The following is a 12,432-nucleotide window of genomic DNA, read 5'->3' as shown; positions in this document are numbered from 1 at the left end:
ATTTAGTAGTCTTTTCAGATTTTGTTTTGTTTCTAATTGCTTTAACATCAAGCAGTTCCCATGACAACCAGACACTTATTCTTGAAGCCTGTGCAAGATTTTTTTTCGTTTCTCTTTGGCTGTCTTCCGTTTTGTGTTGCATGGATTATAATTGAGTTTGAAGGTTTGTTTTTGTTTTATTAAGAATACTGTGGCAAGTTGATCTCTTCACAGATCTACTATGTCAGGCCTGCAAAGCTTCTAGTTGTAACTTGTCAATGTTATCAGAGTATCAAGACATTACAGTAAATGCACTCTCAGTTTTGGCATTGGTATTTGGAAAGGGACTTTTGGTTATATGCACATGCCTGTCAGGTTCAGCATGTTCACTTGTACTAAAGTAGGGGGGAAGGGTGTGCTGGCTAATAGCAGTGACGAAGCAAAAAAAAAAAAAAAAAAAAAAAAACACAAACTTGTTCTCCGGCCAGCTGTGCTCCATATTTGGGATAGTGATGTCTCTTGATTTTTAATCTCATCATACTTGAGCACCTTGCCGTCTGTCTTTAAGTGATAGCAGGATAAGTTTGTGTCTTGTGTGTTTTAAAAAATAAAAATTAAAAAGACAATAAATAGACAGTGTTTGACCAAACACGATGAATAATCATGATAAATAATTGTGATTTCAATATCGACCAAAATAATCGTGATTCATTATTTTGGACATCATCGTGCAGCCCTACCATCTACCACCATTGGTAGAGTAAATCCATCCACACATCAGACTGCCACATTAGGGCACAATTTGTGATTGAGCTAATCCTGCATGTGGCACATAATGTACACATGGCCAAACTCGGCACTCATGTATGTGATTATCAGAAAGCTACTGGTGCTCATATCCAACAAAAAAACAGATTTGCATAATATTTTGGTTTTGGTATGATGCCGTTTCTTACTGTTTGTGTGCTCATTCAGACATAGGTGCATAAATAGGTACATTTTAAGATTTTCTTGTTTAGTTGAATTTCACACTTGTTGGGCTGGCGAGCACTCCAAAGACCTATTTATAGTCAAACTTTGAAAAATACAAATAGTCCATAAAATGGCATTTTAAATTATCTGATCTAAATTGCAAGATCACCATATTCAGGTGTTAATTGTCTTCAGAATCAACAAGTTGATGTATGAGTGATGTTATGATGGATGATTCATCAAAAATCCCCACTGCCTCTAATGGAGCTTGAGAGTATACACCACCTCCCACCCAACTTTTTTTTTTCCCCCCTTTCCTCTAAGATGGCAGAAAGATTTGCCCCATGTTTCATATTGAATTGTGGTGAATGTTTAATCACTCGTGTGATCGCTGTGCGTGGTAAGTGCACATTGTGAATTTTTTTTGGCTCGGCATATCTTCCACATCAAAGGCCAAGCACCTTGATGAACATGGGGAATATATTAACTTTTCTGACATTCCTTTGACCACGCTTGTGCTCCAGTTATATTGCTGTGTATATTTCTTCATAATTGCTTTTTAAAGATTCTGGAGTCTGTTTTTTTTATTTTCATAATATCAACAGAAATAATGATTTTTTTTTTTTTTTTTTTTTAATTTGTAGGGTGAAGAGGGGCCTCCCAGTCTGGAGTACATCAAGGCTAAGGATCTGTTCCCCCAGAAGGAGCTGGTGAAGGAGGATGAAAGTCTTCAGGTAAACTGAACAATGTTTAGCCAACCCTTGACAACCACTGCTTTAAGTTCAGTTTACTTGGTAAACACTTTTAGCAACATTCCCATGAATTAAAAGGTTTTTTTAAACAAACAAAAACACATCAACATCTTTCATCTGCCCAGAGACCTTAAAGTGGAAGTCAAGTAAAAAATAAATAAATATGCAGGAACATTCTATGTGCTCAGATCAATCTGCACACGTAAGCATTCCATAAACTTTGTACACAATTTTGAGTGTGGGTTGTATCAAAGGTTACTGTGCACATTCATTTTCACCAATTACACTGCCACTCAAAAGTAGCCTGCCGACTGTCAGGAACCGGCACCAGCCAACAAGTTCCACTCGCTGGCAGTGTACCATGGTTTAAGGGCCAAAGAAGCTAGCTGTTAGCCACGAATCACTAGCACCTGCAACTGATGGGAAAGGCTGTTGAAAGTTGGAATGTCTGATTAGGGCTACACCTATCGAGTGTTTACACATTTCTGCTTAATTACGAATGACCAACTTTTATTTTTCTTTACTGTAAATGTAAACTATGACTTTTCCTTTCGAGAAACATTAAATTGGCAAATCTCTCCCATTAAATGTTGGTGTAAAGGACAGATTTGCTGGCTGAAACAGCATCTTTTGAGTCAGCGTGATTGTAATCTGTAGGAACAGCAATTGCCAGCCTGTGAGCATTAATGTATGCCTAGTCAAAGACGTCTATCACCCCAGCCACTATGGATCACACCAGCTCTACTAGCTAGCTGCTGATTCATGCTCGTCGCAGCTATGACTTTCGTAACTGGTGCACTTTTTCTCACCCAAACCCTACCCATATCATTTGATGAAAACCATGTCCACATTTGCTCCTATGGATCTGTTTTATAAGTGAGTTGCAGTCAGTTGTTGCATTGTAGTTTTCCTTTTAAAGGGCACATTAATCAGTTTGCCTGCAGGTGGTTGTAGCACACACACGGGGACATGTTACAGCACGGAGATAAGCTAGAGATTACAACAAAATGATCAGTGTGAAAGGTCAGCTATGCTCAGGTGATTTTGATAATGGGGTAAACAAATACTGTTCACATGTACAAAACAGTATAACTCAGACAGAATGGCAGCATGGTTGTCTTACTATTAGCAATTAATTTCAATAGTTACAGGATAAATTATGGATGCTTGATACCAGTACTTGTACTCAATTCTTTATTTACTGATATCATTATTTTGTTTCATATGCAAAATTTTAAAAATTTTAAGACCTTTGCATTCCAATCACATTTCTTTAAAATTTAAGTGGCTTAATGACAATTTTCTGTTCTTCTAATTTTATAATTTCTACTTCACGATCAGAAAACCGCTCCTCGGAAGAAGCTTTTAGTAGTATATCACAAATACAGATAATTTGAAATAAAGCCAGATATTTACCTGATACTTAGTATGAGTCCTTGTGCATTTCAGGTATGAATGTAAAAGCTCTCCATAAAACTAAATTGTAGCAGATGTACTGCATGAGACAAAGTGTTTCCCTCTCAGAAAATCGTTTTTCTCTCAATTGAGGGGAAAAAAAACCCAAAACATTGAATATTAATTAAACAAGGGCCCAGGAACCATTGTAGTCAAACTGCTAGTTTGCATCTCATTTGTTTGGATTCTGACAACAAGCAAAGTGGCCACCACATAAGATGAATGAAATGAGTGGATTTGCTTAATTCATATTCGACAAACACAATATGAAATCATAATGCCCCGTTTAGACTACTTTGGGCACATAGAACATAATCATAAAAGGAAAGTAGTGTTTGGATTCACTTCCCCTTTTAATAAATAAATCAGCACATGGACGCTCACATAGTCTCGTTTTCCGTGAAGGCGCTCCCACAATAGTTTCACCAACAAATGAATTTTCATGCAGGCAGTCCCACACTAAATATATCGCTCTACACACTCTTCTCCTTCTCGGCTGTGATGCATGCGTGCAGCTGTGTGTGCATACTTGCATGTTCTCATTGGCTGGCTTCCTCAACCGGAAGTCACGACTCACAAGTCTCTCTCGCGCTCTCGCTCACTCTCTCACTTGTGCTTATAGTCTCACTTTCCTTTTTTCTAATTTATGACTGCTGCTGATGTCCTGTGGACAACATGTGACACTATCTTCTGCGGTGCTCGCAGGCTCTCATTGACTCATGCACTACTTTTGGAGTGCAGCTGGTTCAATGCTGTCAGGCTGTACAACATGTTAACTATGGGACTTTCATCAGGACATATTTGGTCTCTTTGGCAGAATAATAGACCAACAAAGCCCCATGGTTTCATTTCTGCTTCTGTGACAAATATGATTTTAATCATAGAAATAAATTCAACAAGCATTTATTCAAAAGTTTGATTTATTTATAAAAATCATGTGGAAAAATAGTCAGACAAAAATGAATTCAGATTTTGAAATCAGTTTTAACATCAACTTAAAATTCATGCTTGTGCATTACTCGTTTAAAAGCATAGTCCATTTATTTATTTATTTTGGGCGGTAAAAAGACGTTTTGACCAAAGTTGAGAATATGACAATTATATTTCATGGGGGCATGGTGACAGACAAGTTTGCATGTCCACCTCACGTATGGTGGTTGCGGGTTTGATCCTGGCGCCGACCTTGCTGTGCGAAGTGTGCATGTTCTCCCCTTGCCTGCATGGATTTTCTTTGGGTGCTCTGGTTTCCTCCCATATTCCCAAAAACCAGCATGGACCTTACATTAAATACTTAAATTTGCCCTTAGGTGTGTTTGTGAATGTTCCACCGTTACACATACCTACTGTACACTTTTCTTCTGACCCACCCTTTCACCATTCTTATACTCTAGCAAAATCTCCATTTTAACACTTAAACTCATTTTAACAATATTTTTAAAGTGCCATATTAATTTAGTTTATTGCTCAATCCTACAGTAGAATCAATGCTAATTTCAATGGAGACTTTTTTTCTGAAGAGACATTCTTTTATGATCTGAATAAGTGGTGTCAGCTAGCTTACCGCCTATATTTGCCTGTTTCAGTATCAGCATGCAGACTACCATGTGTTCCATTTCCCAGGTTAAGCTGTAGCCACGATGCAGGTGCAGTGACAGTTTGATACACTCAGTACACTGAAGAATTTCCTCCCAACAACCACATTAGTGATCAGTCTTATAGCACCTGTGGTTTATTGTTTAATTCAAACTTGTATTCATGTTTTGTGACTTGGGCCGAGTGATTTCAGTAAGGCTGTGCTGTTAACCCAGTTGGATGAAGTTTAGCGAGCGAGATTTTCTGATATATTGCGATAATCCCCATCTGCTCTGCAGCATGTCCTCTTTGTCATGCATCAGTGGGTCCTCCCCTGCGTGACTCAGCATCGCATCAGCACAGGCTAATGCCGTCTCACCACCAGCCGAACGGCAGCACTGGGCTTACGGTGCTCCCTTCCAAGATGACACATTGATAGAGGAAGACTTGTTGGTGCAGGCAGAAACTCATGCAGATTTGATGAATGTAAAGAGGTCATGCAAGTCGAGACTAAATGAGTGAAGCATCTAGCATCACATTTGTCAGATTAAACGGCGATGGCGTAATGATAATTCATCTCGGGCCTTTATTTCAGGTGATTGAAAGTCATGTAATCTCTGTACTGATTGATAACTTCTGTGACCACTGTGGATTTTTTTTTTTTTTTTTTTTTTTTTTACAGAGGGGTACCAACAACTCTAGAGTTCTAAAAAGCACAGCATTGTCTTTATTTTTGTTTCATGACATTACAAAAATGATATGTGTTGTAATTTATTTTTGGACAATCTGTGTTTGTTATATTTACAGGTCCCCTTCCCAGTTCTTCAGGGGGAAGGGGTTGAATATCTTGGCCATGCGGATGAAGCTGTCATTGCCATTTCCAACTACAGACTCCACATCAAATTCAAGGAGTCTGTCATCAATGTAAGTCCACCTCAAAGACTAAACCCATTCAAAAGAGACAACTATTTGACTGCCTTTCCCTTGCAAAAAGCATGGATCCAAAACATAGGAAATGTGTTTTCAAAAGTACCAGGGCTTAAGTTTCAGTTGCACATGGTTTACATGTGGTGAACTGACATTTTATACTTTTCTGCTCAAAAATACTTAGAGAATGTTATTTTAAAGGAATAGTCCACTCGTTTAGCCATTTTCAGGAGGAAAAAGTTATTGTAAGTTTTACTAACTTGATTAAAAAAAAAAATCCATCTATGCTTAAAAATACTTAGGAAAACTCTTTTTGCCATTTATTTTCAACTGAAAATGACACTACCTGTGCTGAAAGCTCAGTTGACAACCAATCACAGCTTGGCTAGTGAAGGTTGCATCAACAGCAGTGAGTAGTGATTGGTTGTTACCTAAGTCTTAAGCACATGTGATGTCATTATCGGTCAACAGCAATTCTGATTAATATTGCATTTGTGGAATATGAATCAAGCAGCAAAATCCACAAATCCGTTCCAGAAAGGCTTTCACTTTTAGAACAGATGGTAAAGACAAGGAAACTCTGATGCCCACAATGTCCATCATAGTGATTAGCCACTGTAGTAACCCTTATAGATTTGACCTCTTGTATGAATTCCACCAGTTCGCAAGCTCTCCCCCACACTCCCATTCACAGGTTATCCTCATTCTTTCATGCTGTTTTGTTGCCCTTTGCTCCTGTCCATGTTTGTCTTTCACTTCATGATTTCAGTTTGGCAAGGTCATGTGGTCACGCGGCAAGTAGTGCACTGCGTGATCCGCTCTATTATCTGACATCCTTCAAACTCATGTTTTCTATCCCTTTTAACTTGCCATTCCTTATTTTTCCCTGATTTTAATTAATTTTCCATTTCCTCTTGTCTTGTGTCCTCCCTCTCTGTGTGCTCCATGTTGTCGCTGTGCTTTAGACCTACCCAGATGTGGACAATGAAATATCTGTGAGTACCTTGTGTTAAAACACCCCTTGCCCTAGTTGCCACAGAAGTGGCCCATTTTTTTCATTACAAAGCAAGAACACACTGCATCTTGTTTATAAGATAAGGGTGACAGATTAATTGCGATCAATTAATTACAGTCAGTCAAAAGCATAATAAAAAAAAAAAATGTTAATCTAATTCCTATGTCTAACTTTCTGCATGCTGATAAGATCCATTTCATGCATTGGGCTTCTTGTGCTTGAGTTGTTGGGCGTTGAAAAACAAATATCAAGCATACCCTGGGGTGTACATTGATTGCCTGTCATTGAGTTTGGCATATAACCTGATAGGCTCCTGATGTGGGTGGGAGGGCAAGTTCGGGAGAAGGAAAAAGAAGTGAAATTGGAGGAGCATTAAGTGTTTACTGTCCGATAAATAGTGAATTTAACTTAAAAAATAAAATAAAAAAAAAAAAAAAAACCTTAATGGCACATTTGTAAGTAGCATGCTTACTACAGAACGCAGCTCAAGTTTAGTTTACCACATGAATACAAAGCAGCAAATGATGCTAATGTAGTGAACCAAAGCAAAGCTTGTTTCCAATCTAAACCCCAAAACACCTCGTTTTGACAGGATGGATGTGTTCTTTTAATTTTATTTTCAAGTTATTGGCAATTGACGAAGAATAATTACAGATCTTAAATAATTCTCTTTGTGTGTTGCTAGCATTAAAAATGAGTTGTTGATCTATAGTTTCCTGGAACTGTTCAGAGAATGTATGGCAGGTTCATACACATTTGGGACCACACAAGCCTTAATGACACACATTTATTATTTAAAAGTTTTGTTTCTGTGTGGAAAGTTGGATTTATACTTGCCACTTTGTGTGACCGGAGCCTTAAAAGTGTGACGGAAAAGGACTAGCGTGGACTGGTATGATCCAAACTTGAGGATGTCGACCTTAGTACTCATGCCGTCAGCGGTCCTTTTGGCTCATTATACATGCTTTTTGTCTCCCCCTATAGGTGCCCCTCAGGCTCATTGAGAGTGTAGAAAGCAGAGATATGGCCCAGTTGCACATCATCTGCAAAGACTCCAAAGTTGTCAGGTAAAGAAAAGATTCAAATGAGCACAATGCGTTCCTTTGTTTTAAGACTTCTTTTCCCGGCACTGATTAAGCAATTGCTCTGTAGTGCCTCTTGCTGATGTGCAATTTCTGACAATCAGATGTTCTAGTCCTCTTCAAATAACATTTTGATGTGCTATAGGTGCCACTTTACGACGTTCAAGCAGTGTCAGGAGTGGGTCAAGCGTCTGAGCAGGGCCATAGCTCACCCATCACGCCTCGAAGACCTCTTTGCCCTGGCTTATCATGCATGGTGTCTAGGAGGTAGTGCTGATGATGAGGACCAGCATGTTCATCTATGTCGCCCAGGTCCGTGTAAAATGTCCTTTTTATAGCACATTTAGAAAACGGGATCTTTGAAAATGTTTTTTTTTTTTCCCTGACGTATGTGTCTTGGTTCTATTGGTCTGCAGGTGATCATGTGCGTCAGAGAATGGAGATGGAGGTGAAAAGAATGGGCTTTGACACGCAAAACATCTGGAGGGTGTCAACCATAAATTGCAACTACAAGTATGTCACATATGGCGTGCCATAAATAGCATGACATCACTTTCACAGCATTGAAATGAGTAATTATGGCTATTTTGAGGTCATTCGGCATTTCTTTTTACACAAACATTCTCCCTGCTTTACAAGAACACTTCTTAAACATCTTTCATACTTGTTACACAAATAAACATTGTCAAGTGCTTATCTTAACACTTTCCGCGTCCTTTCGCGCCCAGGGCAAACCTACGAAGAAGTGCCATTGACATTTACTTATTTATCTATTTAAATACCTAGCATTAATGGAAGTTTGTAATTTTTGGCATGTACCCTTGGGAGCTTTAGGGGCATTTAGGTAAATGCAGCAAATACACACTCCTCCTCCTGCTGTGGTAGCTATACTAGACAGCCACCCCCCCATGTAATATAATTTAATGATAACTAGACCTATGATTTTATTTAAAACATACTGTTGGTCGTTAAGAACACGTTTATTTGGAGGTTTTTTAATTCATAATTTAATTGATTCAATTTGAATGAAAAACATTCTAAATCTTACATATTGTCACTTTAAAAGACTAAAGCCTCATAATTGTTTTTTGTTTTTAAAACTAATATATTTTATGTACAGTGTTGGAATTTAGAAGTAATAATTTAAAAAAAAGTACAGTTCAACATCTACTACATGGAATTTTATTTATGGCCATATCTATTTTTGGTTTACCTCCCTATTTTTCTTGATGTGTTTGAGTGAACGCAGTATCAGCAAATCTGTTCAATTAAAAGATGTTTTTGCATGTTCATGATTGCTCACTTGAGTATCCTGCTGAGGGAATCAGATGTGCAGGACAAAGCTAATTAAACAAGCTATAGCATGCCGAGGCACGTGACTGCAGAGTATTTTTTTTTTTATCTTCTTTCTCCTTTTGACACTTAACAGGTACTTGATTTACTATTAAAATCATGTACTAGTTTGTGGATTAAAAACAAGTCTGGCATCAAAAATCTTTTTGTTGAAACGCAAATTTTTCTGTCATTTTGTTTCCCCCTCAGTGACTCATTAGTGAGTAGTGACTAGTAGCTTGCTGTCTTAAAATCCCAAACTGCATTTTGTGTTTCCAGGCTGTGCTCCAGTTACCCACAAAAGCTTCTGGTTCCAATATGGATAACTGACAAGGAGCTGGAGAGTGTGGCTTCCTTCAGATCTTGGAAGAGGATTCCTGTGGTGGTCTACAGGTTAGCGCCTTAAATATGCATTTACATTTTCAGGACCCATCACTTTCTGACCCTGATCATTATTTCCAGACACCAGAAGAATGGGGCAGTGATCGCACGTTGCAGCCAGCCTGAGATCAGCTGGTGGGGCTGGAGAAACACAGATGATGAGTACCTGGTGACATCCATTGCCAAAGCTTGTCAAATGGACACAGGAGCCAAGGGTTCCTGTGGTGCACCTGCTTGCCAGCAACGTGGAGAAGCGCCAGACTCATCAGACAGTGATTTTGGTAACTCATCATTTATCTACATCTGTATCCACACATTTGCATTGCTGTAGCTAATTTGTCCTTTGTCGTCAGACTCCTCACTGACAGGTAGCTCAGGCTGTGATGACAACACTGTGCCCCAGAAGTTGCTGATTCTGGACGCTCGCTCTTATACTGCTGCAGTGGCTAACCGTGCAAAAGGTGGAGGCTGTGAGTGTGAAGGTTAGTTGTACTAATTGATCAAAATACAGTACAGTCATCGCTGTGCCTACTACACGCTCAGTAATCCCAGTCATACAATGGTAACATGTAGATGTTCCTGTGGACCCTTAGAAGTCAAACACAGTCCAACCAAGAAACCTATTATACCTTTTGTTTGCTTTATTGCTGTAATTACCGTATTTAGGTTTTCAATTTAGAAGTAATAGAAATCCAATCACTGGTTCCCAAGTGTCAAACCTTGACCAATATATACCAATAACGTGAAAGGACGTCAACAGGGATCCTACCGAGGAGCACCAACATCAGTTGACATAAATGTTTTTGTTACTTTTTAATAGGGTTTATTAGCAGATATATAGCATTTATTAGCAGAGAAAAGATTTCAGCACCTCCTATTCACATCCAATCAAACTGAGAAAAGTATCATTTTTTTAAATAGCTTGGCAGGTTCTCCTTTTATATATATATATATATATATATATATATATATATATATATATATATATATATATATATATATATGATCAATTTTCTTTTTTGGAATAGATTTCCCTTACAATAGTAGTGTGATTTAAATTTAGGCTTAATTCAAATTTATTTGGCTGAGGGACCATTAAAATGACCAACAAATCTCCAAGCTCTTATTTCAAAGCAAAGTGTGCTTTCCACCAATCATTTTAAATCAGTTTCCAGTTGTCTGATTTGCAATAGTAAACCCTAATGAGGTTTAGTTATGTATTTGCTCTAAATAGCAACACACTGTAACCAGCCAATGAATTAAATAATAGGACTGCGACAGTAAACAGAAGAAAATAATAGAGCCATCCAGAAATTCCTGTTCTGTTGTTTTCTCAGAAGGTTTTTTGTTTTTTTTTAACAAACTGGTGAACGGCATGGTATAAATTCTTTCCATCAAGTCTGTTTTTGCACATTATTACTGTGTGTCAACTATTTAAAGAACTCTCTCTGCAGGGTCCAATTCTGTTGTTTATTTATTCACCTTGCATTGCGGTTGTCATCCCAACAGAAAGGTGCCCACAAAGTGGTCACTTTGGCACCAGCCACAACGTTTGACTGCATTACTGCATGCCACAGATTATACAAATTTATACATAAATCGACAATAATACAAATTGTACATACAAGAACAAACTGATCTCTGGTAACTTACTGGCTCTGTGTAATGGAGGCACAACTTTGAAAGGTGTATTCTTTATCAAAATACATGGTGTGATATTTCCAATTATTTGTGTTTAGAATACTACCCTAACTGCGAGGTGATGTTTATGGGAATGGCCAACATCCATGCCATCCGGAACAGTTTTCAGGCCCTGCGGACAGTCTGCAGTCAGATACCTGATCCGGGAAAGTAAGTTGATCCGTTTGACCTTTTTCTCTGCCTTGGTGTTCCCCTTCTCCCTCCCCCTTGTTATTGCGCCCCCCACCCCCACCAAGAAAAAGCTACACTTATAAAGATGAAGAAGCTGCCTCTGGTCTAGTCTCATTCCTGCTGAGTGGGCCAGCTGTCTGTCTGGTCACTCAAGACATTGAAGCCATGTGTTTTCTGTTTTGCCACATGAATGTTTGTTTATGTCTGTCACAGAGTATACATTGCAGCTAAGACATTGCATTCTTTTACATGAAAGCCTGTTGGGATTCTTTAGTTGTCTAATGATGCAGGAGGGCTTCCAGATATTTTATGTAGGACATAAACCTCCCCCGATCCTTAAGTCACTGCAAAATAAGCGTGGGAAAACTTGTAATATTATGCATAATATTAATAAATATATAATTAATTAATAAATATATACTTCATGTTTTTTTAATCAATGATTGAAATAAAGCAATTGCCCTATGTTTTTACTTCTGTTTTTTTTGTTTTGTTTTGTTTTTGCAATAAATACACTTTTTTTTCTCTGCGACATGAAATACAGTGTAATTAACCAGGCATGGTGGCGACATCGCTCAGTGCAATTTTCCCACAGACAAGCCAGAAATAAAACACCAGCCAGAAATGGTAACACAGTCTATTGTCTGGAGTTTCTAAGTAAAATATAACAAACCCCTTGCAAATGTAGTTCCAAAGTTTCATAAATCAGACGCTGATGGCACAATGCTCTATTTGAAACATTGTGCCGGTTAAGGGCTACTTGGGTGAAAAATATTTTAAAAAGTTGAAAACCACCGGCTTAAGGTGTCAATCCTGTAAAGGTGAGCCATCTCTTCTTTTTCCTAGCTGGCTTTCAGCCTTGGAGAGCACTCGTTGGCTGCAGCACCTGTCTGTAATGCTGAAGGCGGCTACTCTGGTGTGTTCTTCCCTGGAGAGAGAAGGTCGTCCAGTCCTTGTGCACTGTTCAGACGGATGGGATCGTACTCCCCAGATTGTTGCACTCGCCAAGATCTTGTTGGATCCCTATTACAGAACACTAGAGGTGATGGATTTAATCTGTCCATTAATTTAATTTGTCCTTTGAAATAAAATC

The 12,432-nt window shown here is 38.4% G+C and overlaps 1 protein-coding gene across 4 annotated transcripts in view; it reads left to right on the top strand.

The window, feature by feature from the left end:
* Positions 1-12,432, top strand: part of mtmr4 (myotubularin related protein 4) — a 32,193-nt gene that overhangs the window by 12,647 nt on the left and 7,114 nt on the right. For 3 of the 4 annotated variants that reach the window (XM_088440575.1, XM_088440576.1, XM_088440573.1), the window contains 11 exons: positions 1,596-1,685; positions 5,538-5,654; positions 6,623-6,652; positions 7,657-7,739; positions 7,900-8,066; positions 8,171-8,267; positions 9,366-9,479; positions 9,549-9,748; positions 9,821-9,949; positions 11,207-11,318; positions 12,186-12,381. In XM_088440575.1, coding sequence (XP_088296701.1) covers positions 1,596-1,685; positions 5,538-5,654; positions 6,623-6,652; positions 7,657-7,739; positions 7,900-8,066; positions 8,171-8,267; positions 9,366-9,479; positions 9,549-9,748; positions 9,821-9,949; positions 11,207-11,318; positions 12,186-12,381 — 1,335 coding nt within the window. The remainder of the gene's footprint in view (positions 1-1,595; positions 1,686-5,537; positions 5,655-6,622; positions 6,653-7,656; positions 7,740-7,899; positions 8,067-8,170; positions 8,268-9,365; positions 9,480-9,548; positions 9,749-9,820; positions 9,950-11,206; positions 11,319-12,185; positions 12,382-12,432) is intronic. The other variant, XM_088440574.1, reaches the window with a different exon arrangement.

Source organism: Hippichthys cyanospilos, chromosome 18, assembly GCF_059441005.1.
Source record: "Hippichthys cyanospilos isolate Australia breed blue-spotted pipefish chromosome 18, RoL_Hcya_1.0, whole genome shotgun sequence".
NCBI lineage: Eukaryota > Metazoa > Chordata > Actinopteri > Syngnathiformes > Syngnathidae > Hippichthys > Hippichthys cyanospilos.
Note: the sequence above shows the minus strand (reverse complement) of the source record. Positions and strands in the feature narration are given on the sequence as shown.